At 45.2% G+C, this 27,053-nt stretch overlaps 1 protein-coding gene, 1 long non-coding RNA gene and 1 pseudogene across 2 annotated transcripts; 1 reads left to right on the forward strand and 2 right to left on the reverse strand.

The window, feature by feature from the left end:
- Window positions 1-2,273, reverse strand: LOC127764338 (uncharacterized). The gene is made up of 3 exons (XR_008015855.1): window positions 1,541-2,273; window positions 1,316-1,387; window positions 1-192 (listed from the first exon to the last, which is right to left on the reverse strand). It is a non-coding gene; the product is annotated as an uncharacterized LOC127764338 (long non-coding RNA).
- A 3,875-nt stretch (window positions 2,274-6,148) lies between these two features.
- LOC127764642 (BURP domain-containing protein 4-like) lies at window positions 6,149-10,361 on the reverse strand. The gene is made up of 3 exons (XM_052289550.1): window positions 9,956-10,361; window positions 8,333-8,431; window positions 6,149-6,245 (listed from the first exon to the last, which is right to left on the reverse strand). Exons 1-3 carry the CDS (start codon window positions 10,080-10,082, stop codon window positions 6,193-6,195), a joined length of 279 nt encoding a protein of 92 aa, XP_052145510.1. The 5' UTR covers window positions 10,083-10,361; the 3' UTR covers window positions 6,149-6,192.
- A 15,348-nt stretch (window positions 10,362-25,709) lies between these two features.
- LOC127764419 (BURP domain-containing protein 4-like) lies at window positions 25,710-26,843 on the forward strand (annotated as a pseudogene).
- The last annotated feature ends 210 nt before the right edge of the window (window positions 26,844-27,053 follow it).

Raw genomic sequence — 27,053 nt, forward strand, 5'->3', positions numbered from 1 at the left:
TTCACACCATCCGGTGACATTCGAAAATAAATGCATAGTTGAAATAAATAGAGAATTTAAATATAGGAGCAACATGCTCAAAGGATTGTGTTTAGGATCTGTGTGACTTGCCTTGCAATAATCGGTCTTCAATTAGTCTTCTTGAACACTTCCGATGCACTCACAAACCTTCGCAACGACGGAAACGACAAGCTAACACGCATAACGGAGAAAAAACTAATAAAAACCAAATAAACAGTACTAAAAAGTAAAGAAACATGTAGATCATGATTTTAGATGAATTTAGAGACTTGAACGGCCTCATTCCGACTTCATACGAATTAGTTATGAATTTTACAAAATCAATTCCAATTAAACCTATTAAAGAAAACACTATTCCAAATTGATTAAACAATTTACAAACGATTTATACTGACATTAAAGATTAAAACATCCTCCGAAAATTATTGGAACGAATTTAGTGGATGACATATAGTAAAAAGAACTAATATGCCATTGAAAAAGGATAACATGATTTATATTGACTTTGGATGGCTGAGATTAATCTTGACCGAGTGGACCAAGATCGGATGGTTTGGATTGATCTAGCAAGCTGGCCTCACAAGATACCGACTCAACGAGTCAATTCTACGTGACACGGGATTGCCGAAATGATTAACCGAAACCGGCGGCTCTGAACGGCTTTAAACTAAAGAACGACCCAACACGGACGAACGAACGAAGCACGGGGAACACCTCGTTCAAACGAATAAGCAAACGACTCAACGATGGCTGCGGCTAAACCGATGAGCTAGACACGATTCACGGTAAAACCCCGGTACGGCAAACGATAGGCCGGTAGAAACCTAGGGATGCACCTACGGCTTTGCAACTTGGCTACCGGACTACGGGAAGCAAACAAACCACGATGACGATGACGTGGGATAGAGGCGGCGTTGCACGATTTGGAGCAGCAACTAAGCAACGACAGTGACACGGTTTAGCAGCGGCACGATTGCGTCAACGACTCGGCAAGGCGCGGCAGCAGCAACGACTCAACAATGACTTAAAAAGATGGCTACCGAGCTACAGCAACGCGACAGCGACACGACGCAGCAGCAAGTGGCTCGGTCGCTGCGGTAGCAGGACGACAGCGACTTTTGGCACGCACGAGCAGCAGCTACACAGCTGTGGCAGGGAGCGGCACAACGGTGGCTAGGCGGCTAGCGCAGCAGCGACGCTAAGCCAACAGCTAAGCGCGGCACGGCGGCGGCTACTCAACGACACAAACAAAAGATTAAAACCTAAACCGAGGGAACACAGATAGAAACCTCACCAAACCAAAGCGGTCGGAGAGGGAGAGACGGCGATGACGACCCGGCGGCAACACACGGAGACGATGATGACGCTAGACAGACAATGGATTAGATTAGATTGGATTAATACACTAGGAAAAAACCTAAACCGGTGAACAGCATGGGAGCGGTGGTTGCCGGCGAACCACGGCACAATAATGCAAATGAGGGCACCGGGAGGAAGAGAAGGCGACGGCGATTCTTACCAACACTTATGCGACGACGAACAGTGAAGGAGATGGTCGGCGACGAACTCCAAAGGGCGGCGAGGTGGGTCCACGGCGGCGACGATTTTCCGGCGACGAGTGGCGGCAACGGATGAATGGACGGGCTTCTCCCCGGCTGCGACGCTGTGGGTGGCGACGGCAAAGCTTGGCGACGACGGAAGGAGCAGTAGGGCCTCGTCGGAGATCAAAACACGACGGCGAACTTCGGGTTGACGGCGATGATGGAGCTCCGGTGGATTTCGGCTACGGGGAAGGGGTGGACGGGGTGGAGCTTGACCTTGCGGAGCCGAGAGAGGCGACGGTGCAGGTCGTCGACGGCCGAGGCGGCTGCTAGGGGTGGCTGGAGCGACTGCCGGCGGTGGACGGAGAAGACAAGCGGCGACGGCGCTACAGCCTACAAGCGACGCGGAGAGAGGGAGAGGTGGCGGCCGAAAGAGGAGAGGGAGGGAACTCTATTTATAGACATGGGAGAGAGAGATCGATCCTACAACGAGAGAATCGAAGTCGGGATTTTCTAGGGTTTGGTTTGGAGAGATAAACTCGAAAACGAATCCAAATTCGCATCGAATTCAAAGGGATAAAACCGGATTTTTGGGGGAAGAGATAGAGGAGGATAAGGGGAATATTTTGCCTCAACTAATTTTGGAAATACACGAGAGAGGAGGCCGGAGCTGGAGGGGGAAGGCGGTGGCAATGGCGGCATCGGGCTCTGTCTCCAGCCGGCTGGAGGTTAGGGGCGACTACTGTAGCAGAGGGAAGGAAAACAGACTTTCAGCTGGGCTTTTTTTACTCAGCCCGATTGAAGGAGGGACATGAAATGGACTTCGGAGAAGGGAAAGAACCAGCCGAAAGGAAGGGAAGAATGGGCCGAGAACTAAAAGTGAACTTTTCCAGTTTCGGCCCGGAAAAGAAAAGGGTATTTTTTATTACTTTCCCAATTAAATTAATCACTGAAATGATATCTGAATCGTTAAAAATACTTCCGGTGCTCTAATATTCCAACAAAAATCATGAAAAAAACTTGAACACTATAAGTATTTAAAATATTTATAAAAAGACCATTTAATGATTAATTTAATATGCGAATCATTGCTGAACTACTCTTTGTATTTTAAAAATTAGTAATTGAGCTTTGAAAAATCCAAGAAAATTTCAGAGAGTATATTTATTCATGGATAATTTAATAAAAATTAAATCCAGCCATGCTTTATATTTAGAAAAATTTATTTCCCACATTTAACTTCACTTGTAAATTAATGAACATTTAATATAAATTCTAATATTAATTTATTAAATAATTTATAAATCCTAAAACAAAAATCAGGATGTGACATAATTGTACAATCACGGATTAATTAATTAATTAATTAATTAAGGGATTTGCTAGACACCTGTCATGCCCAGAAATTCACGAACCAGAATTTCTAAGCTGAATGTGCATTAAATCCCTGTCCAGAACTAGCCAGGGTACACAAACGATAATTGTTGACATACAGATCCATGTCTTACAAAAATATAAAAGATTACAAATGCAGCGGAAAAGATAAAACGAGCTAAGCTTGGAAGCTTAGACTTCTGCAGCTGGCGACTCCACTCCACAGGCAACTCTTGACGGCAGCGACGAAACCAACCCTAACAAGATAGCTCCAACTTGGAAGATCTTCAGCTCTGGTGTGAGGAAAAGAGAGCAAGACTGAGTACTACCCACTGTACTCAGCAAGTCATACCGGAAGAGAAGGTATGATGCAGGATATAACCAAATGAGGCTAAGGGTTCATTTGCATAAAGCAAGCATTTAAAAGCAGTAGTTGAAAACAGTAAAAAAGTTGTAGTGATTAATCAATATTAACCAATCACTGTCCAACGCTACACCATGTTGCAACAGGCCCAACCAACCACCTGAACTACACCAGTTCATTAAACTAAACTAGGGGTGAGACTAATCACAGTGAATCTGGTTGATCGCCCATAACCGCGGGCACGGCTATTCGAATAGTTTTACTCTGGCCAGAGGTGTACAACTGTACCCACAAGACACGATTCCACACATATCGCCATGCCCGAAGTATCACCATGATACTGCAAGGGGGATATCGTGACAAGACCCTTCGCATAACCCTCCCCTAACCATCCACACCATGCTAAGGTTTTACCCCCACCCCTCAAAAGGCAGTGGGTAGTCCCCTCATGCGCCACGGTGAATCCGGCAGTTGGACAACCGGACACCCCGGCCGACCCAACTACATCACGCCCACCCTCGCCACCGGTGCCTAGGAAAGGGTCGAGCTATATACTTCAGATCAAGCAGTTACCCACTCCCGCTTGTGGTAAGCACGGTAAGTCTCCCATGGTTTCCCGTGAACCGGTCCTTAATTGCCATGGGTGCGACCAGCAAAACCATGTGCCCACAGCCCACCATTCAGTGTATTTTAATTAACTAACACCATTGCGGTGGCACCAATCCAAAGCTATGCTAATAGTCAAAGTCTATGTAATAATATGATCCCCATTTGTGTACTAGTTGAACCAGGCATGGCTAAGCATTTTCCTGAATCAACATCTAGTTAATTTGATACCCAATTTATCAATGGCATAAGGTAAACAATAAATGGCTGAGTAATAGACCCATCCCACATGACATTGTAAAAGGATGCACCATTTAATAGAAATGCGGAATATTTGTAAATTGGGTACAATATGATCAAATGTAATGCATGACTTGCCTTGCTCTCGCATTGATGAGACCACAACAACGTCTTCGAGGAACCGCGGATCGACGAAACGGCCGAAATCTACGCGATAAACAAAGCACACAAGCAAAACACACTATAAGACTACTGAAACAGAGAACAAAACCATTTTTAATGGATTCTAGGGTTTTTTTATGAATTTACTGAGACTTGAATGGACTTAAACGGAGCTCGGATGAATTAGTTATGAATTTTAGAAGATTCTTTGTGTTTTTACTAATAAAGAAAATGCCTTAATTAATTATAACATCATCAAAGGAGGGGGAGCGCCGATAGGCGGGCCCCACTGGTCAAAGGCTCGAGGGGGCCGGTGCACCGTGGACCGGGACCACGGGTCCACGGGACCAACGGCCCGGATCAGCCTCAAAGGTGATCGGACGGCGCTGGGAAAGCGGCCACCGGCTCGGCCTCGGCTTCAAACCGGCTGGCCGTGGCAAGAGCCGCGGCGCGCGCATGACTGCCGGCGACGGCAAGCGGCGGCACGGGAGGTGGCGGCCACGGCCGAAAGTGAAGGTGCTCGCGGGAAGCGGCGGCACGCGGGAGAGGAGAGAAAGGAGAGGGAGAGGGGTCCTCACCGGAGGAGGCAGTGGCGGCCGGCGCGGGAAAACAAAGGCGGCGGCGACGACCGGAGACACGAACGGCGGACGGGCGGCGGCAACACCGGCGAGCGAGGGAAACGGGGCTTCAGGGGTGATTGGCGGCAACCAAACGGCGGCCGAGGAGCGGGCGACACCCGCGAGAGCGACGACGGCGGCTTCACGGCGCGGCGGCGGCTCTAGCGGCGGTGGCACGCGGCTGGAGTACGGTGGCAGGCGGCGGAGCTCGGTGCGATGGCGCGGCGGCCGTAGGAAGCGTGGGAGAGGACGGCGAATGGGGGAAACGAGAGAGGGAGCTCGGATGAGCATTTTTATGGGCGCGGGAGATGCGGACGAGGCCGGGAAAACCCCTGATTTCGCCGGCGACGTGGGAAGGGGAGAGAGAGAGAGGGCAGGGGATTCAAAATGAATCCCGCCCATTTCGTGCGTGCGCGCGGGGCGGGAGACGCGGGGGAGAGGGCGGCGACGCGGGCGCGACGCGGAGTGCGGCGGAGTGGGGCGCGGGAGAGACGGGAAAGGCGATGGCGTGGGCGGTTGCCGGCGTGGGCGTGGGTGGCTGGAGGTTGGGGACGATCCGACAGGTGGGGCCCACCTGTCGGCGTCCCGAAGGGAGGAGGAGGGGGCGCGGGCCGGCCCAAAAAGGAGAGGGGCGCGCGCGGGCGACGGGGTGGACTGGGCCGATGGCCCAAGAAGAGGGAAAAAGGAGGAAAAGAAAAAGAAAAAGAAGAAAGGATTTTTCCTGGGATTCTTTATTGCGGTTAATGAATTTTAATTGGTTAAAATTACTTATAGGGCTCTGAAAATTCCACTAAAAATCCTGTTAATATATTGTGACATGTGGAACTCAAGAGAAATCCCACAATGCCAATTCCAATTATTAATTGCATTTATTAATTAGGGAATTTGCTCTAGGTTAAATTTGAACCATTTCTTGAGGCAATTTATTAAACAAATTTTTAAAGCAAGAAAAAGGGGGAAACTTCAGAGCGTGACAACAACTGCCGGCTAGACAGTCGAAAAAAAATACTCAAAAGCTTTGAAAACGCACACATATAAGTAAGAAGATAACCATATAAAATTGTAAGACCAAACTAAACTTCGTTTCAGAGTCATTAAATTAACAAATTAAATGGCTAAAAACTTTGTTCTTGAGTTTTTATTTTTTTTCTTAACTATTTTGTTAATATTATATCTAATAATTGAAGTCGATTTTAATTAATCTTGTAATTTTGTAGGTTTACTAATAGCACTTTACAGTGTTCAAAATACATAATCTATATATTAGCTATACAGAAATGTCCGGTTTTGAGCTTAGAACATATCCCCCTGATGAGAAATCTGCAAAAAAAAAAAAAAGAAGTGTAAGAAACATCAGGAACACATGTTGTATCTGACATGAAAGAGTAACAAAGAAATAAAAAGAAAAATATGTGATTATCTGCTATATATCCTCCTGGTTATGCATGATTTTAGTTCTGTTGCAAAGAGTGATGTTGAACCCCCACCAAAGAACAATCTTCCCAATTCCCACAAATGACAGTAGCATTCGCAATTAGACAATCCAACCAAACCACTCAAACTCATTCTCAAGCAATGCAACTAAATAAATGAAAAAATTAAAATACCATATTATTTTGCCATGGTTTATTAAATATAAATTACTTCCTCCATTTCACAATGTAAGACTTTCTAGCATTGCCCACATTTATTTAGATGTTAATGAATCTAGACATATGTACATCTATATGTATGTGGGCAATGCTAGAAAGTCTTACATTGTGAAACGGAGGAAGTAGAAAAATTCTAAACCGTTATGAGTCATTCATGTTAAAATGCATTTTCAATCATGTGCTATAAATTACTCCCTCCATCTACAAAAGTTAGACATATTTCACATTTGAGTTTTTCCAAATAAGTTATTCCTATTTGTAGTCTTTATTCACTTAAGGCCTTGTTTAGTTTTAAACTTTTTCTTCAAACTTCTAACTTTTTCATTACATCAAAACTTTCCTACTCACATCAACTTTCAACTTTTTTCTTCAAACTTCCAATTTCAATTAAACTTTCAATTTTGGTGCGGAACTAAACACAGCCTAAGAATCTCAGTTACTACATGTTAGCTCGGTACGACACCATTTAAGAATCTCATCAGACATCTGCAGCATTTTAATTTGTTGGGGGGGTGCTAGTGAGCTTTCAAGATGGAAGAAAAATTGAAGAGGGAAAAAAGAACGCATCTGGCATACTGGATGCTCAAAATCGGTGGAAGGCTGCACAACGTTTGTACTGCCCAAATTAGCAGCGAGCAGAGCCAATGAAAATCTGTAAAAACCCAAAGTAATAAAGGACATGGAAATCCCCAAATCAGCTGCAGCGAGAGGCTCTGGCGCCGTCCTCGTCATCTCTCCACTAGTCCTCGAGTAGTCAATCTGCACATGAACAGCTTGGTGGATAGGCAGATCGGACGGTCGTCCACAGGTGATGAACGAACAGTGTAACAGTTTTACTAATTTGTTGACAATTAGTAAAAATCTATTCGATTTTCAACTTTTTTGGATTCAAATTTCCTGAAAACTTAGAATTTCAGTCTGCCGATTCTTTTAGGACTCTGACATCTGTTGAGTTGTGATCCAAATTCATTTGCACTCTGACATCGTCGTCGTCAAGGCCAGATCTACAAGGGGGCGGCGGCGGAGCTCGGCGGCGACGTCTCGCGACGATGACCTTGACGACGACCCGGGGAGACGACGACCTTGACGATGCTCGGGGCGGAGCTCGGCGGCGGTGGCGGCGACGGCTCGCGACGACGACCTCGACGACGACCCGGGGCGACAACGACCTCGACGATGCTCGGGGCGGAGCTCGGCGGCGGCGGCGGTGACGGCTCGCGACGATGACGACCCGGGGCGACGACGACCTCGACGATACTCGGGGCGGAGCTCGGCGGCGGTGGCAGCGATGGCTCGCGACGACGACCCAGGGCGACGACAACCTCGACGACGACCCGGGGCGACGACGACCTCGACGATGCTCGGGGCGGAGCTCAGCGGCAGTGGCGGCAACGGCTCGCGACGGATCTAGAGGAGGGCGACGGCGAGGGCGGCGGCTCGCGACGACCTCGACGGTGGCTCCCTACCGCCGCCGCTGCTCACCGTCGATTTTTGGCAAGCGGCGGTGGTAGGGATTTCAGCGGCAAAGGGGGAGAGAGAGCGAGCGGATGCAAAGAAAGAGAATGGGGAATAGGTGGGGCCCACAGATGGCTAGTGAGTTTGGCTGGCCAAATTTGGCTAGTGAGGGGAAGGATTTGGCCAGCCAAATGGCTTGGCAAGTTGAATAGAGAGACTGTTGGAGTACTTTTTTTTTTTAAGAATTGACAAAATTTAACTTGGAGAGTCTTTTGAAGAGGCTATTGGAGTTGCTCTTACTCGGTAGATGATGAGCAACGACCAGCGATGGCGTGGACGGATCCTCATCTGGTTTCCACTTCGCCGGGTATGCAGCATCAGCGAATTGCCCTTCTCCATCTTGTTATGTCACAGAAACACGGGTTACTTAAATGAATTGCTACTGAAAACGACAAATACAGCGTAGAAATGACAATCAAACATTCTCACTCGGCTTTTCTCAAGAAAAAGAAAATTCTTACTCGTCGGCAGAGTAGGAGAAGCCATCTTGTTATTTTGTAACAGATTAATGGAGTCAATTTAATTGAAGTACTACACTGAAATGCAGATATATAGCACTTAAACGACGCCTGTCTGATGATACTTACTCAGTTGATCAACACACAGTTATTACTTAATTACTAGAAAATCGGCGTGCTTATTGGCATGCTTGCTTAAGTTAGCCCGTAATTTTGTGTGTGGAGTATTTGTATACTGCTTAATTAGAGGTTATTTAGAACGTGAGAATTTTTAAAGCAAATAATCCGGTACTTAAAAAGTTCTATCAGCATCATACCTTTAAAGTACCCTTCTAGTGTGTTTTTAGATTTTTTTTTTGTGGGATACTGAGGAAAAAACACTGCATCATAATAATATACGCTAACAAATTGATGAAGGTTGTATATTAGATGAATAGAAAAGTGTGTTTTATGAATATTTCATCTCACTTTTATAAATTCAAAAGTTTTGCCTATAAGCTGTTAAAACCATATAATTAGAAGGAAAATATGTTCATGATGTTTACACTTGCTACTAATTGTTTTATCTTTTCTAGAAATATAAGATAAAAACAAAGCCAAGTTATATGTTTCCAAATCTAACCTAACGCACATTGTACTTATTTGGATTATTTCTCAATGACTTTTCCAAAGCAATAAATTGGTATAATAAGAAAAAATATTGCATTTTTATATTTCGATTTCTTTATACTGCATATTCCTTTTTATATATTTTTATTATTTATTTTTTTCTTTTAAAATAATATTATATAGGATGCTGATAACATGGCCTATGTACTTGCCTTGATTTTCACTTTAATCTACAGTAACCGTATCTGTTGTTGAGGAAATATGAAACATAAAAATGACATCAATATTGAACGTCGATTATTATTAATTTTTCCAATGTATCACAAGTTCCCAACATATAAATATGACTAAATATGCTAATAGCTTTGTGGCTGAGTTTTTTTTTTAAACTCATGGATAGCTGGTACTGCAGCTGGTTCAGGCGTTCAGTTGCACATGCATGTGAGTGCGAATATGCAGCCGGCTCAACCGGTCAGCCCGCATTCTCTTGTGTATTTGTGCACGCACTGCCATGGGCCAAGGACCAAAGGCGGTAAGCCCATTGGGCTCATTTCATGGACTCTGACTAGGATGCCACGCTAGCTATATATAGGTGCAAAAAGTTGTTGAAAACAAAACTTGCACTATTGACATAATAAGTACTGTGATTAAATCATATATATTGTTTTATAATAACTCCAAGATATAATAATTAGATTAAACGGTTAAGAAGTTTGTTTGTAATAAGCTTTTGGTACGCGTACGTGCCGAGTGTTTATACGAGCGGAGTAATAATAATAATAATAATAAGCAGCACCTGCTGGAGTATCATGTCCGTGGCCGACGAACGACACCTGCAGGTTGGTGATCTTGTTGTTCGTCCTCGCCGCCTGCGAGCTGTCGTCGACGTACCGGCCGGCCTCCTTCTCCAACTCCGATGTCATCTTCGTCGTCGGGAAGCGGGCCAAGAGACTGCGCGGGGCCCGGGCCGTCGCCGCGTGCGCGCGGCAGCAGCCGGCGGAGAGCGCCGCCGCCAGCAAGAGACAGGGGAGGAAGGACGACGACGACGACGCCGCCCGCCCGGAGGCTGAAGCGGCGGCGAGCTGCGGCGCACTCGTTGCCCTTGCCCACCATGGTCTCGCCACCACCAGCTTCCTCTAGCTAAACACACGTGCTGTGATCAACTCTTTGGAAACGAAATTGAAGGAAAGAAAGCTAGCTAGCTAAACGCTTGCTGCTGCTGCTGCTGCGTTTGGAGCGCGCGGATATTTATAGGACCGTGAGCGGCGAGCCAGGCAGCCAGAGATCGATCGATCGAGCCAGCTACACATCATATTACACACACGCGTGTTGCGTATACGTGCATGCTTGCGCAGTTGCACTGCTTCCGCCTTGTGAGGCAGCTGATCAGGTGAGGGACTCGGTCGGTCTCTGGTTCTGGTTGGGTACGTCTCGCCGTGCAACAGAGCTGCACCGTACGCACTTACATATCCTCATGCGTGCACGCGTACACGTTTTCATGCTCTCTACCTAGCTATGTTGCCATACAAAATTGACGCGACATGCATGTGAGTAATTGATGATATATATCAAGTGAGCGACGACAAATGGGTTTTTGAAACTGAAAATCCAGAAACCACATGTTATGTCAGGCTATATATATACATAAACGACAAATTCCCAACCGCTATGCTATATATACGTGTACTCAAATACTTTATTTAATTTTATTACTAGCCTTTTAACCAAGTCAGTCATTATTACTGCCATGTGTATATATATGCAACACATTTTGTGCTCCTATTGTACTTTCTCATCTCACATCTTTATATGAATGAAGGGAAATGGTAGTTTTTAGGTGACTGAGATTTGGTGTTCACCTGCTCCCTAGCCATTGGATTGAAATCCAACGATTAGGGAATTGTCTTCAACCACTTCTCGGCGATGGCAACAGTGATGAAGAGATCCTCGCCGATCCCTTTATCTTCCTCATCGCCAGAGACATCCGATTGCGGTACATGACCTACGGATTAGAGTTAGGGTTTTGGGGCTGGGGTTGGGGAAAGCCGTGGGGTTTTGGGAAGAAAGGAGCGGTTTCTCCCAGGATTAGGGGGATGGCCTTCTGGGGTGGCCTGATCGACGATGAGCGGCGAGGCGGCGGAGGCGCTGCTGGAGACGCGGAGTTAGAGGCACGCAGGTGGGTAGGGTTGGTGGCAGGGGTGAGGGATGTCATGGGGTTTGGAGGATGTGGTCATCGGCAGTGAACCCGATAGCACCACGCCACCACCAGAAGATTAGAGAGGAAGAGAGAGGTGGCCGGTCTAGAGGGGGCTCGCCGGCACCGTTGATCGCTTCTGGCTAGCTAGTGAGCCATGGGGCGAAGTGCGGTGGCAGTGGAGGCCTCAGTGCTCAGTAAGAAAGCAAGGCGTGGTGATTCGTCCTGAGTCTCACGTGCGTGCATGCGAACTAGAAAAGAGAAAAATCGTTAAGGGAGAGATAATGAGTATGCACAAATCTTGATGCGATCCTAGCCGTCCAAAAAAGTGACTGAAATTTTTCGGATTTTTCATCAGTTACATTAAAGCTAGACAAGACCTTATATAAATATGTTATAAAGTATACTTGTAGCATATCTTATGTGTTACTATGATATTGGATTTTCCCCTGTAACTCACCTGTTTATGTTTTACTGGGATATATATATGTAATATGCTACAGTAGACATGCCCTGTAGTTATGACCTCACTTTATGTTGCCATACAAAAATGACTCGACATGCATGTGAACTAATCAAGTGAGCTACAAATGGTATTTGAAAACTGTCCATCAAGAAACCACATGTTATGTCATGCTATATCTATACATCTATGACAAATTCCCAACCGCTACACATTTCTAAAGCAACAAAATGCTATATATACGTACTCAAATACTTTACTTATTTTTGTTAGTAATCTTTTTTAACCAAGATAGTAACTTTCTTCAATTCAAAAATTGAAAATCAGATTGGGGAAAGCTGTATATAATACTCTCCTACCGCTTTACTCTAGTACTCTCCTACCGCTTGTACACTATAATAGTGAAGCGCAGCAGCAGAGAAGTAGCCAGTATTAATGATACTACTACCCTATTGTACTAGGCAGTATGAGCAGAGGTGTTAAGTTTCATCAAATGAAACGGAACAAGAATGGTTTGGGCACATGCTTGGGGGTCGGAGTTAACTGAGGCATGCATATATCTCCTATACCTGTTTGAACTACTTTGAAGTTTGAACCAGTGAAACAACTCGTCAGCACATCACACATGGCTGGTTCAGTTGGGTTTGGCACAATGTGCACAAGTGTGCAGGGAGAATATCAATAAGCATTGTTCTCTTAGTGTAATTAATGCCTAGGTAGAACACAACCAATAATTTGCTGTTAGTAGTAAAAAAAACCTCTTGAGATTTCACTGAGTAAAATGTATGAGACTTGAGGTAGAGGATCTCATGTTGGGAAAGTTTATCTCTTGGCATGGAAATCGAGAGGAAATCCTGGACGGCCGTTTTCCACCCGTTGCCTATGGGATTAACGTGATTCAATTCCGATTATTTCCATAATTACATGATTATGCGCACTAATAAGTAGCGCCAAATCTTTCCATGTTTGGATTGCCCCCGATCTCCCTCAGCGCCATACTAATAGGGGAGGCTAGTGTCGTGTATAGGTGATGATCTCTCCACGATCATCTTCTCCCCGGAAAAATCCCAAAACCCTATCTGATCAAGTTGAGCGCTGGAGAGAGAACGTGTGGTGGTTCCGGGACAGTGTAGGTGGTGACCGGAAGGCCGCCGCTACCCCGCAAGTGATCGCCGGTGACCCCTTCGGGATCAAGCCGGCGTTCCCACTGCTACTGCTACCACTACTTTGTCTACACCGACAAGAACAAGAACCGCATCAATGGCTTCAAACAACGGTCAGTAACATCAGAATTCCACATTAGGGTGATCATATTAGGCTTAGCACTCATGTCAGTAGATCACAAAATCTACATCTCAGTCTACCTAAACGGAGGAAGAGAGGTAGGGGTAGGAGGTGGCACTAAAAAGCGGTGTGTAGGGGGTGGCAGCAAGGGGGTGCTGCGGCTCAGCCTCAATGGTAACCACCTCTTTCCCTCCACATCCCTCACTACAACGGTCACCCACATCTCAATCGGCGGCAACCCCCATATGTGTCGGGTATGGCATCCATCATGGCGTAAAGGTCACTGATGTGAGAAGTCATCTCTACTGGGTATACGGTCGTCACGGATGAAGTCATCTCAATCGGGCCTCAACTAAAACCCGTCACCGATAGTTTTGCCCCCACACGACCAGTCAAACAAGGGCCCATCATGGATGACCTTATCTCAATCGGGCCTCAATTAACGCCTGTCATGGATGACCACAATCTCAAACGGGCCCAAACTAAAGCCCGTCACAGATGACTCAACTCAATCAGGCTTTAACTTAAGCCCATCACAGATGAGGTCATCTGTGACGGGCTTAAGTTAAAGTCCGTCACCGATGAGTATTTCCCCCAAAAAATATAAATTCTATTTTTTTGCTAGCTTCAGGGCTTTGCTAGCTATGTCCGCTGCAAAATGACAGAAACAAATATATTTCACAATATCCCAGCATCCCCATTCATATAGAATCATTCACATACACATATGCCATTCACATATTTCACACATCCATTATTTACAAATTTCACAATAACATCTTCAAGTGCTAAGCATCAAAACCTGCAAAACTGAGTTATAAATTGAAACAAATTTCTAACCGGAGAAGGAGGAGGTCGAGGTGGCGGGCATGCTTAGGGAGGTGGTCGGTGGCGGGCATGCTCAGGGCGTGCTCGGGACGACGGCCAACGCAGCGACGGGCTCGGGGACGGCGGGGGACGACGTGGAGGAGGTCGGTGTAGGACGGCGGCCGGCTCGGGATGGCGTGGAGGAGGTTGGTGTAGGACGATGGCCGGCTTGGGGACGGCGTGGAGGAGGTCGGTGGAGGACGGCGAGCTCGGGCACGTCGGGGGACGTCGATGCGGCAGCAGCAAGGATGGTGTGGAGGAGGTCGACGGCGGCAGACGCGGGCTCAGGGATGGCGTCGGGCTCCCAGACGACGGCAGCAATGCTAGGACGCACACTTGGAAAAATTTTTGATCTAGATATGAGCGAGAGTAAACCCTAGTCAAAGCATTATCTCAATTGAGCAATTTATACTGTGCAATAAATATCTGTAACAACCTAATAGTTACCTCAATAGGGCCTCAAGTTGGAGCCCGTCACGGATGACATTCATCGGAGACAGGCCTAATAGTTATCTCAACCGGGCCTCAAGTTAGAGCCCATCATGGATGACATTCATCGGTGACGGGCCTAATAGTTATCTCAATTGGGCCTCAAGTTGGAGCCCATCACGGATGATATTCATCGGTGATGGGCCTAGTAGTTATCTCAATCGGGAAAAACCCAGGCATGTGAGGGGCCGTCACAGATGAGAGGATCTATACTAGTGCCTCACCATCGTTCTGCCTTTCTCGCTTGCTGACCAACCTGATGAGCACCCGGTAGCAAGCACCCTAATTTTTACCTCTCTTTCACGGTACCAAACGAAAGATAGCAGTAGTGAAAAAGTTTGTTCCAATTGATTAATCTCCTAGACCAGAAGTAGCAAAAATATATAAGGGATCAGCTCACAAAATTTAAACAAAATCCTGAAGGCAAACTCCCACCCGTGCGGCAAGGTTGACACACGATCAGATGATTGGATTTCAGCAGAAAATCAAAGAACTTACCCAGGAGATGTGTTGACGGGGATATTCGTAGACTGGATAATAAGGATATAGGGTTACGTTGGTACGAGGATTTTTCGTGCAGAGTGTGCATGATTTTTAAGTAAAGCCATGATTTTTCATGCCCAACTTTGAACGTCTGTCTTTTTTTTAAAAAAAAAGTTTAAAAATATAAGTCATGCATAAAGTACTATTCATATTTTATCATCTAATAACGATTAAAATAATTATTAAAAATTTTAAATAAGATGAACGATCAAAGTTGAGCACGGAAACTTATGGCTGCACTTATAATAGGACTGACGAAACTTATGGCTGCAGTTATAATAGGACTGAGGGAGTATATACCACCCATTTTCAAAATGTGTGACACTGTTAACTTTTTTACACCATTTGACCATTTATCTTATTAAAAAATTTAATATAAATATGTATAAGTATAAGTTTAAGATTATATTTTATTTGATGATAAAACAAGTTACAACAAAATAAATGATATTCATATAACATTTTCTAAATAAGATGAATGGTCAGACGTTACGAAGAAATCACGGCGTCATATATTTTAAAACGGAGGAAGTATATACCACCACACTTGTCAGTTTGGTTTGAGCACAGAGAATTCTATGCTAAACCTGCATTTATTTCAGCTGAATTTGGAGCCTTGATATGTGAATATTGATTTGTTTACGTGAGCCTGTGAGGCTCGCACAGGGATACATGATTTTTTCTGAGTCCCTTTAACCAAGTCACAGCAGCAACTAGGGAAGTTGTTCATCTAGAGTTAACATACAAATGAAATCAATGGTTAATCCAAAATCCAAATATGAATATCATATTTAATCTTTAATTTGGATTTCGTTGAGCCTTGTGGGGCTGTTGGCATGAAGATTAGCAGTAAGTTGGCACCATTTTAGTTAGTTCACTGCTTAAAGGCTGAGCCAATACAAGGTAGCTTAGTGTAACAGCCTTGCAGAACTTCTCTCAATGTCTCAAATCTGCTTTATCTGTTTGTTTTTTTATTGGAAATATTGCCAGGGCTTTGCCCAGCAGTTTATTTTCATTAAAGAAAGAGGAATATTTACAAGAGTTCTAAATTATAACCTCAAAATTACAAGGTTTGCAACCAATTAAAAACGATTTGTTTTAACGGGTCCTTCATTCTACACATATGCAGAAGAACTTTATGTCATTCATTCATAAAGAGTGACCTCCAGGATTGAAATTTAGGCAAATATGTCACGTTGCTTTAAGTAAGATTTTTAGAAAACATTTTCAACCAAATCTCAGTCTTGCAAGAACAACCATTTGGAAGAACTAAATGTTATGATTCCAATCAATTCCCAGCCAACATCTAATACTAAAAGGACAAGTGAAAAAGAGATGAAGTATGGCTCCTCTATGCCCACCATTGCACAAAACACATGTTTGCTTTATCTGTTTTCAAACTACGATGATGAGCATATGAGTGCATTGCTAAGACTCTGATTTGTCTGCTCCTGGACAAAACATTTCTTTTCGTTGCTTCAATTTTCTTCTTGCAACCTTAGTAGTAATAAATTATATGGGGCTGTCTAAATGGCATTTGACAGAAAAACACCTCACAAATCATGCGAACTCTAGTCCGTTGGATCGCTTTAAGATTCGTGCTGGCAGTTCTAACCCTAACCCCTCTCCCTCCCCTCATCATTCCAGGCCGCTGCTGCATCCTCTCGCGCGCGGCTGCCTCCGCCGCCGCCCCATGCGCTGCTGCCCAACGTGTCGCTGCCCAAACTCGCCAGCTGGCCGGGTAGAGCCCCCCCTCCTCCCCTCTCCTGGCCGGCCTCCTCCCCTACCCCCTACCCCCTTTCTTCCCCAACAGACGGTAGGAGTGCCCCTGCCCCGCCTTCCCCGTCTCCGGCGGCTTCCCGCTGCCTCCCGCTGCCGGATCTGCCACCATTAGCCACCACCTCCTAACCACTAACCACCGGATCCGCCGTCTCCTAGCCGTTTACCTCGCTGTCGACACCGGCCCACCGCCCTCCTCCATCCCCGCGGCTTCGGCGCCGCCGCCGCCGCCTCGCCGCCCGCCCATGTCCACCTCCCACCGTCGGGCCGCCACCTCCCACGACCATCCCTCTAACCCCGGCGATCCCCCCTCTTCTCCCTCCCCCCAACCCTCCTTCCACCCCCATCCCAACCTGGGACTCTAAACCCTAATTCCATTGCTTTCGTCGGGGTTGCCAGAGTTAGAGAAGGTGTCGCCGGAGTTGGACGAGAAGAGCTAAGGTCGCCGGAGCACGAATCGCAAAGCAAATCCCATGGTTACTAATCTGCATGATTTTGGCCTAAAAATCATTCCCAGCCATTTAGCCATTCCGAAAAAGAAGGGGAATATCTTTACATGGAGTGAAAACGGATTTCAGTTTCCGACTATGATTTGCACGCTACGACTACGATCGTCTTGATCAACCTGTCCGGTTCTCCAAATTTGATTCGGCAATCGAACGATCGACTTGCAATGCAGATACAGAACCATCCTCCCTTATTTAATTCTTTATGCTTAGCTTTCTGTTCATATCTTTATCTTTACCTATTATAAAAATTGAAGGTGTTTTTGCTAATAATTTTGTACGTTGTCCGATTACCCACTCGCGTGTATTAGCCTGTCCGACTGTTGACCAAGGCGCACGAAAATTATTTACCGCTAAAAGTATCTCTTTTATATTGATTCTCTATAGCGTCCGTTCTTTTTCTAGTATTGTTCACACGTCCACGATCTAGGCCCATGTTGCTTCCATTCAGTCCCAGGCCACTGACGAGAGCTCCTTTGAGTGGATAAAAAACTTATTCTAGAACAAATTAACTCATGTTATATCTATTATCTACCTATTACTACTACTTAAAAAATTAGAAGTGTTTCCGTCGTCCATCCGTGAAAAAAAAGGTGAAAAAAATTAAATCCGATTATATGCGGCGCAGTAAAAAAAAGGTGAAAAATAAATCGAATATGTCTTGTTAAAAAAAAAGAAACAAACTCAGGCGGAAAAAATCATTGAAAAATACGTAAGGATCCCGTGGATTTTCGTCCGTCTTCACCACCTAATTTTGGTGGATTTTTTCGTTCGCAACATCCAAGCTGAGAGTCCAAGAAAAAAATAAATCATCCAAAGTCCGCATCAACAACCAAATCTAATAGGACAATCCAGTGAGAGAAAAAAAAAGAAAACTTCACCGGAAGCCGATGACGCCGTCGTTGCCACTGGATCTGCACGTGGGTAGCCACCGGATCCGCCGCCGCCGCCATAGCCGTCAGATTTCTGGCGCGAGAAGCTGCTGCCGCCGGCGGATCTGCACGCGGGTAGCCGCCGGCGCCGTCGGTGCCACCGGATTCACCGTGGGAAGCAGCCATCGTCGTCGTTGCCGTCCGATCTGCCGCGGGAAGCTGCCGCCGTCATCGTCATTCTATCCATCACGGGAAGCCGCTGCCGCTACCGGATCGGGCCGGGAGAAGCCGCCGCCATCACCGTCGCTGTCGGATCCAACGTGCAATGCCGCCGCCATCGCCGGATCGGGCCATGGGAAGTAGCCGGTGCCGTCAGTTCCACCGGATCTCCCCAGCGTCAGCCGCTGCACTCCACCCCTCTCTCTCCGTGCCATCGTCGTCTTCGCACAGTGTCGTCATCGTCTTCGCCTCCTGGCCCGAATGGAGTCATGCCGTCGTCGTCTTTGCGCCGTGCCGGTGACATAGGAGGGAGAGGAGGAGACGGACGGGCGACACCGGTGGGGGGAGGGGGACGGGGAGCAGCGAGAGGGGGTGGCGGAGGAGGAGGGGGAGAGGCGCCACCGGGAGGGGAGGTGAGGAGGAGCTCGCGGTGGGGGGTAAAATGTGATTAGGGTTAGGGTTTTTGACACCGACGATTTTGATGGATTTAGAATCGATCTGAGCCGTCCATCAAAACGGATGGCTCAAATCGATCCCACGTTGGGTCGGCCTCCATCTCGGGCCATAGCACACTGGGCCACGCACGCTTCATGGGCCGGGCGTGCAATAGCAGGCCGATAGGGTCCAATAGATCTTTTTTTATTTTTTTTAGAATTTTTTTATTTCTAAGGAATATTTTTTTTTGAAGTGCTCATATCATGAAAAACTAAGCCCTAATCATCTAAGATTTGTTATAATTATAATTTTAGTTTAACCGTTGCAACGCACGGGTATTTTTTCTAGTAATCTCTACTATTATAAAAATGGAAGATGTTTTTTCCGGTATTTTGGTATGTCATCCGTGCTTGAGTTGGTTTTCAAAGGCCGTTCGCTTTTGGAAATACAGATCCGTGTTTGACTTGGATTGTAAATTCGTTTGCTTTTAGAAATACATAAGGAGTCGTATAAGAAATCTCTTTAAAAAAACTCGCATGCACAGACTCCTAATTACATCTCATGATTTTCTAAAAAATAAAATATCTAATCAAATTCCCACAGTCAATTTCAGCTTAGTTAAACCGTATCTCTACTATTATAAAAATTGGAGATGTTTTTGCCGATTGTTTGGTACGTCATCCGTGTATGAGTCGGTTTTTAAGTTCGTTTGATTTAGGAAATACATATCTGTATTCGAGACAGGTTTTAAGTTCATTCGCTTTTGAAAATACATAAGGAGTCGTATAAGATATCTCTTTATAAAACTCGCATGCTAACTTAAAGATGATTGGACTCCTAATTGCAGCTTATGATTTTCTAGAAATATATATATCCAAGCAAATTCGCAAAGTGAATTTCTCCAATGTCACCTTAACTAAACCGTATAACAATAATAAGATTAAAATAACCTTCACCCGTTGCAATGCACGGGTATTTTTTTCTAGATTCACTTTTGGAAATACAGATATGTATTTGAGTCGGTTTTAAGTTTGTCGACGGTGGGTACCCGTAGACCGGATATAGAGGGTATTGGGGTACGCTGGTACGAGGATCTACGTAGTACAACATCAAGGAAACAAGAGACAAAGATTATACTGGTTCAGGCCCCTCAATAGGTAATAGCCCTAATCCAGTTGATATGGGATTATATGGAAAGAACCACGGATTAAAAAGGGAATAATAGAACTCGATGGTACCGACGAGATCGTAGTTGAGTTGATTTGACTAGATCAGCCGGCGACTTGGCTCCTGTAGTTCCGGCTTTGTAGGCTGTGGTCGTTGTGTTGGCTATGAGATTCGATGCCTTAGGTCCCCCCGGAGGTCCCTTTTATATCGCAGGTCAGGCGGTCTCCAAGTAGGACTCGGAGACATCAGACCCTGCACGATATAGTAACGACCCAGTCCTATACGGGTAGGAACCTTTCCATTGGTGGACTTCGTGATGGATTTCCTTAGCGTGTACAGAGAACGTCCGTATATGCGCCGATGTACCGTATTGCCGCATAGCGTACATCCAAGGGTAGAGGGTATGCCTTATCCGTAACCCTGATAAAGTTCGTTCGCTTTTGGAAATACAGGAGTCATATAAGAAATCTCCTTAAAAAAACTCACGTGCTAACTTCTGATGGTCGGACACCTAATTGCAGCTCATGGTTTAGAAAAATGTATATCCAAGCGAATTCGCAGAGTGAATTTCACATTAACTAAACCGTATAACAATAATAATATTAAAATAGCTTTCACCCGTTGCAACGCAAAGACATTTTTCTAGTTAAAATATACTATATAGAAGGATTTGAGTTGAGTGTACTCTTCAAACGTTTTTGCTATGGACGTCGATTCACTCTTTCAGCCGGATTAGTCAAATTTATAGCTGGTTGATCTGCGTCAAGATTTGTGCTGAGATGGGCTTTTTAAAAATCTCTTCTCTACTATTATAAAAATTGAAGATGTTTTTGCCCCAGAATTTTGGTACTTCATCCGTGTTTGAAACGATTTTAATTTTATGTTCCGATTTTAATCTATACTAGCAAAAATGTCCGTGCATTACAACGGGTGAATAAATTCTAATAATAATATACGTTTTTTTATGCATAATCATGTCAATGATAATGTTTGTATTTTAATGAGCGGCTTGTTTTTTTATAAATGGTGTATTTTTTTGTTGTGCGATTTTCTCAAACCATTTTTCAGAAATGGCGCATTTCTTTCTAACAATTTCTTCCTAGCATGTTTTTTTTTATTTTTTACTGAAGACGAAAACCATATTTTTCTCCCTTTTTTGCTTTTCTTTTCTCACGCGTTTTTTGCTTGTTTTTTTAATGTTCCTTTTTTGCTTTTTTTTCCATACAGGAGAATATATGACGAAATAAAAGTCGTGTAATAGATGGCAGACAAAATCGATGGATCCTATCTGACTCAAGCGTCAATCAATTTAGTGTTTTTTCTGACAGTTTTTTCAGAGTGATTTGTTTTTTAGTAGACGGTGTTTTTTTCTTACGCGGTTTTTTCAAATCATTTTTTAGAAATGGCGTATTTTTTCTTACAGTTTTTTCCTTCCATATTGTTTTAAAAAAATTTACCGACGATGGAAATAATATTTCTTGCACGTTTTTTTATGGAAGATGGAAAACCTTTTTAGCATTTTTTTGCGCTTTTTTTCTCACGCATTTTTTTGAACCGTTTTTATTTTTCTCATGCATTTTCTCTTTTTAAATAGTTACATTAGATTAGAGATAGAGAAGAGATATATCCTGATTAGAAATCTGATTAGAAATCGGAATTTGTTTCGCCCTTTTTTTTCTCGCATGCATTTTTTATTTTGTACGAACCAGCTTTTTATTTTTTACGAACCATTTTTTAGATGTTTTTTCAGATTTTTTTTCGCCTCCTCTCCTATTATCATAAGTGTATGCCAAAGAAGTGCCAAAGAACTGGGGTTCTCGGGGGTGCCATACACTTATGATAATAGGAGAGAAGGCCGCAGCAATGTTAAAGTGCGTCTAGACTGCGCCCATGCAGATGATGGGTGGAGGGGACTGTTCTCTACAGCACAGGTGTTTCATCTGTCCTCTCCTAGATCAGACCATTGCCCCATCCTTGTCAAATTTTCTTCTGAAGACCTTCGCAGGAATCCTATGAAGTGTGTCCATTATGAAATTTACTGGGAAAGAGACCTTGCAATCTCTGAAGTTATAGCAGAATCTTGGGGCGTTTCCGGAGTTAAGCAGGATCTGCACGACATTAATCAAGCTCTGTTTAGGATGATGTCTGATCTTTGTACATGGAGTAAGAAAAAGTTCAGGAATGTCAGCCGGGAGATTGAGAAAAATAGAAAGAAACTATCTGAACTTCTTCTAAGTAATGCCGACAACAGGGAAATAAGGCGGGTGTCCGATCAAATGAATGAACTTCTGTACCGTGAGGAGATGATATGGCTGCAACGATCTCGAATTGCTTGGCTGAAAGAAGGTGATAGAAATACACGTTTCTTTCACAGCAAAGCAGTGTGGAGAGCTAAGAAGAATAAGATTACAAAGCTACGGGATAGTGACGGTACTGTTCACAGTACAACAAAAGAGTTGGAACGTATGGCAACTGAGTATTTCCAAAGGCTGTTCACTGCCGACCCCAGTATTGATCATTCGAGAGTCACTAGCCTGATGAAGCCGAAAGTCACAGATGCGATGAATGAGGAACTATGCAAAACCTTTAGTGAAGAGGAAATTGCAAATGCCCTGTTCTAAATTGGTCCGTTAAAAGCTCCCGGGCCAGATGGATTCCCTGGTCGGTTCTATCAGAGGAATTGGGCTATACTAAAGAACGACATTGTGCGAGCTGTACAAGAATTTTTCTCTTCGGGTACCATGCCTTCGGGGGTCAATGAGACTGCCATTGTTCTGATACCGAAAACTGAGCAACCACAGGAACTAAAGGATTTCAGACCTATCAGTTTGTGCAATGTGGTCTATAAAATAGTGTCTAAGTGTTTGGTGAACAGACTAAGACCAATCCTGGATGATCTGGTGTCACAGAACCAGAGTGCCTTTGTCCCTGGTAGACTGATAACAGATAATGCCCTGATAGCATTCGAATGCTTCCACCATATACAGAGGAATAAAAATCCTGAGAATGCTTACTGCACATACAAGTTGGACTTGTCCAAAGCGTATGACCGTGTAGACTGGAAATTTTTGGATCAAGCAATGGTTAAACTGGGTTTCGCTCACTGTTGGGTTAAATGGATTATGGCATGTATAACCTCGGTGAGATATGCAGTTAAACTTAATGGAACCCTGTTGAACACCTTTGCTCCATCACGAGGTCTGCGTCAGGGTGATCCTCTTTCGCCCTTCCTATTCCTTTTTGTGGCTGATGGACTGTCCTTGTTACTAGAAGAGAAAGTGGATCAGGGAGCTATGAACCCAATTCAGATATGCCAGCGTGCTCCTGCTGTGTCGCATTTACTGTTTGCGGATGACACGCTGTTGTTCTTTAAAGCGGCAAATGATCAGGCGGTAGTGATGAAAGAAGTTCTCGAAACTTATGCTTCCTGCACTGGGCAATTGATAAATCCTTCCAAATGCTCCATCATGTTCGGGCAAAGCTCTCCTACTGCTGTCCAAAATCAGATAAAGCAGACCCTGCAGATAAGTAACTCCTTTGAAGATAAATATTTGGGCTTTCCGACGCCTGAGGGTAGAATGACCAAAGGAAAATTCCAAAGCCTCCTGGAGAGATTATGGAAGAGAATTATGCTGTGGGGGGAGAACTTTCGGTCAACTGGGGGGAAGGAGATTTTGATTAAAGCGGTCCTACAGGCCATGCCTGTTTATGTTATGGGACTCTTCAAGCTCTCGGAGTCGGTCTGCAAGGAATTGACAAAACTGGTTCGTAATTTCTGGTGGGGAGCAGAGAAAGGGAAGAGGAGAACGCACTGGAAATCCTGGGACTGTTTGATTGCTCGGAAGTTGAAGGGAGGTATGGGGTTTAGGGATTTCAGGCTGTTTAATCAGGCACTTCTAGCTAGACAAGCCTGGAGGTTGTTGGACAGACCGGACAGTCTCTGTGCTAGAATTTTGAAGGGCAAATACTACCCGAACGGTTCTCTCATTGATACAAGTTTTGGAGGTAATGCCTCTCCAGGCTGGAGAGCGATCGAATATGGTTTAGAATTACTGAAGAAGGGCATCATATGGCGCATTGGCAACGGTAAATCAGTCAGATTGTGGAGGGATCCCTGGATTCCGCGGAGCTTTTCAAGAAGACCCATCTCAGCTAAAAGAAATTGCAGACTGAGATGGGTTTCAGACCTGATTGATCAGTCCGAGTCCTGGGATACTGACAAAATCTCGCAGCATTTCCTGCCCATGGACGCAGAGGCCATCCTAAACATTCGTTTATCTTCAAGGCTGGAGGATGACTTCATTGCTTGGCATCCGGATAGACTGGGGAGATTTTCTGTCAGAAGTGCTTATCATCTGGCAGTAGCTCTGGCACAGGTTGATGAAGGCTTGAGTTCGTTCGGGAATGGAAATAGCAGAGCCTGGAATGCCCTTTGGAAATGCAATGCACCCCAAAAGGTGAAGATTTTTGCCTGGCGAACTATTACTAACAGCCTTCCGACATTGGAAAATAAGAAGAAGAGGAAGCTTGAAGTTTCAGACATCTGCACCATTTGTGGGGTGGAGTCAGAATATGTTGTTCACGCTTTGTTTCGCTGCCCACATGCCCGGCAATTCTGGGAAGCGATGACTGTTGATATGAAGCTTAACCCTCTCAGCAACATTCGCAATGGAGATCCGAAAGTGATCCTGGACCTATTGGAGCAGTCGCAGCCAGAGGAACAGGTTATGCTTTTAATGGTACTGTGGCGAATCTGGCACACACGGAATGAAATAGTGCATGGCAAACCAGCCCCAGGAATACTAGTGTCCAATCGTTTCATTGAAAGCTATGTCCTCTCCCTTGCTGAGATCAAGCAACACCCCCAAGCAAGTCCTGAGAAGGGGAAACATGTTGTGGATGTGGTTCTAAAGAAGTCGCATAGCATCAAACGGAGTCGAGAACCTGTTCCTGACAAATGGTCGAAGCCGCTCCCAGGAAGCATGAAGCTGAATGTTGATGGCTCATTCCAGGAGAGTGACGGCAAGGGTGGTATAGGCGCTGTGTTGCGCAACTGCACAGGAGAGGTTATTTTTGCTGCTTGTGGACATGTTGATCGCTGTAGCAGTGCTTTGGAAACGGAACTCCTTGCCTGCAGGGATGGTCTTGCCCTCGCCCTACAATGGACCCTGCTGCCAATAGTGATTGAGACAGACTGCTTGGCCATGATCCATCTTTTCCGCGATGCAACAGGTGCTAAATCGGAGCTGGCGTTTTTAATCAGGGAGATAGATTCTCTCTTGGTGGGAAATAGGGATATTAGCTTCAGTAAGTGTCTTAGAAGTCAAAATCATATTAGTCACTATTTAGCAAATAAGGGCCGTTGTGACAAGATCACACAGTTTTGGCCGGACAATAAGTGTACTTTTATCTTGCAGTTTATCTGTGAGGAGGCTAATGAGTAATTATCCCTTTCCCCTGCAAAAAAAAAAAGGAACAATAATGAGATGTATAGGTTATCAGGGCAAAAACAAAGGGATTAGCGCATATGCATATGCAGAGAGAGTAGGAAACTCACAAACTTTGCACCTCTCTTTGCCGAGATGACACATGCTTTTCATGGCTCCTATGCTATAAAAGGGCGGCATATACAGTCATACAGACTAGTACTAATTAGTTACTAAGCGGATTAGAATTAGTTTTGGATCATCACTGCAAATTGAAGGATCACACAAATCAATGGCTGAGTTGCATTGTCGTTTTTGTGTTTTTTGGCATTCTGTAACTTGACCGCCCCTTGCATATATATGCAGCCAGCTGAAATTAGCCTTGGCTGGCATCCTCAAGTTAGAGAATGCCAAAAACACAAAGGCGGCCGGGATGCTGTGTCTTGCCGGAAGGCACGAAGCTGACGCTGGCGCACGACGACCACGGCGTGGCTGCAGCGGCGCCAAGGTTCATCTACAAGGACAAGGCCGACGCCGTGCCGTCCAACCTCCGCGCCATGGACGCCATCCTCGCCATGTTCGGCATCCTCCCTGGATCCGACAAGGCGGCGCAGGTCGCCGACACCCTCCGCACCTGCGGCGAACTGACGGCCGCCGGCGGCGAGGAGCCACGCCACCTCCCGCGAGGCGGTGCTCGACTTCGCCGCCTCGGCGCTGGGCACCAGCGCGCCGCGCGCGGTCACCACGCTCGTGCACGGGAGGGAGCCCAGCAGGTACGTGGTAGCGGCCGACGGCGTCGCCCGGATCGGCGGCGACGCCGTGGTGGCGTGCCACCCTATGCCATATCTATACGAGGTGTACTACTGCCACCGGCCAGCCGACGCGGTGGCGCTGAGGGTCGACCTCCACGCCGTCGCCGGCGTGGGCCTGGGCGGCGCCACCGCCGTCGCCGTGTGCCACGTCAACACCACCACCTGGGACAGTGCCTACTTCGAGCTCCTCAAGGCAAGCCGTGCGACGCCATCTGCCACTACATGCCGCAGGGCTATGTTCTGTGGCTAGCCAATTGAGACGATATTAGTATTTCCTACAAACACCTGATCGTAGCTACTCTACCTTCCATGATTGATGATTGATGCATTCTCTCGCTACTACTTCCTCCGTTTCACAATGTAAGGCATTCTAGCATTTCCCACATTTATATTGAACATTCATCAACATCAATATGAATGTGGAAAATGCTAGGATGACTTACATTGTGAAACAGAGGGAGTATCTTAATAAACGTAAAATCTATTTCGAGAGGCATCTCGATTTAGACTTAACGAGCGACGGACAATTACGTGAGAAGTATTAGTAGCGTTACAGACATGCATGTAAGTAGTTTTTCTATGAGGTTGTGCATATTTTTTCTTCTTATAAAATTTTCTCTTAAATTACTTATCCGATCTATAATCCGATTACACCATTGCGTTCGTTGTAATTAAATCTTTATAACAAGATCTTACATGATAATATTATGATGAAAAAAACATTTATGTTATAAATTACTTTTATAATATATGTAAGTTACTTTTATCTTATATACAAATTACTTTTAGATTTGATTAAATTACTTCTCATAATTTCATAATGCTTTGAGTTGATTAC

This window comes from Oryza glaberrima, chromosome 2 (assembly GCF_000147395.1).
Source record: "Oryza glaberrima chromosome 2, OglaRS2, whole genome shotgun sequence".
Lineage (NCBI taxonomy): Eukaryota > Viridiplantae > Streptophyta > Magnoliopsida > Poales > Poaceae > Oryza > Oryza glaberrima.

What these genes read in the sequence shown, in the direction of transcription:
- LOC127764642 (XM_052289550.1), bottom strand. Translation starts at nt 10,082, where the DNA reads ATGACATCGGAGTTGGAGAAGGAGGCCGGCCGGTACGTCGACGACAGC. An exon ending in CGGACATGATACTCCAGCAG is followed by an intron (nt 8,432 to 9,955) that starts GTGCTGCTTATT and finishes TGACATAACAAG; the next exon opens with ATGGAGAAGGGCAATTCGCT. An exon ending in CGTTGCTCATCATCTACCGA is followed by an intron (nt 6,246 to 8,332) that starts GTAAGAGCAACT and finishes TTTTTTTTGCAG; the next exon opens with ATTTCTCATCAGGGGGATAT.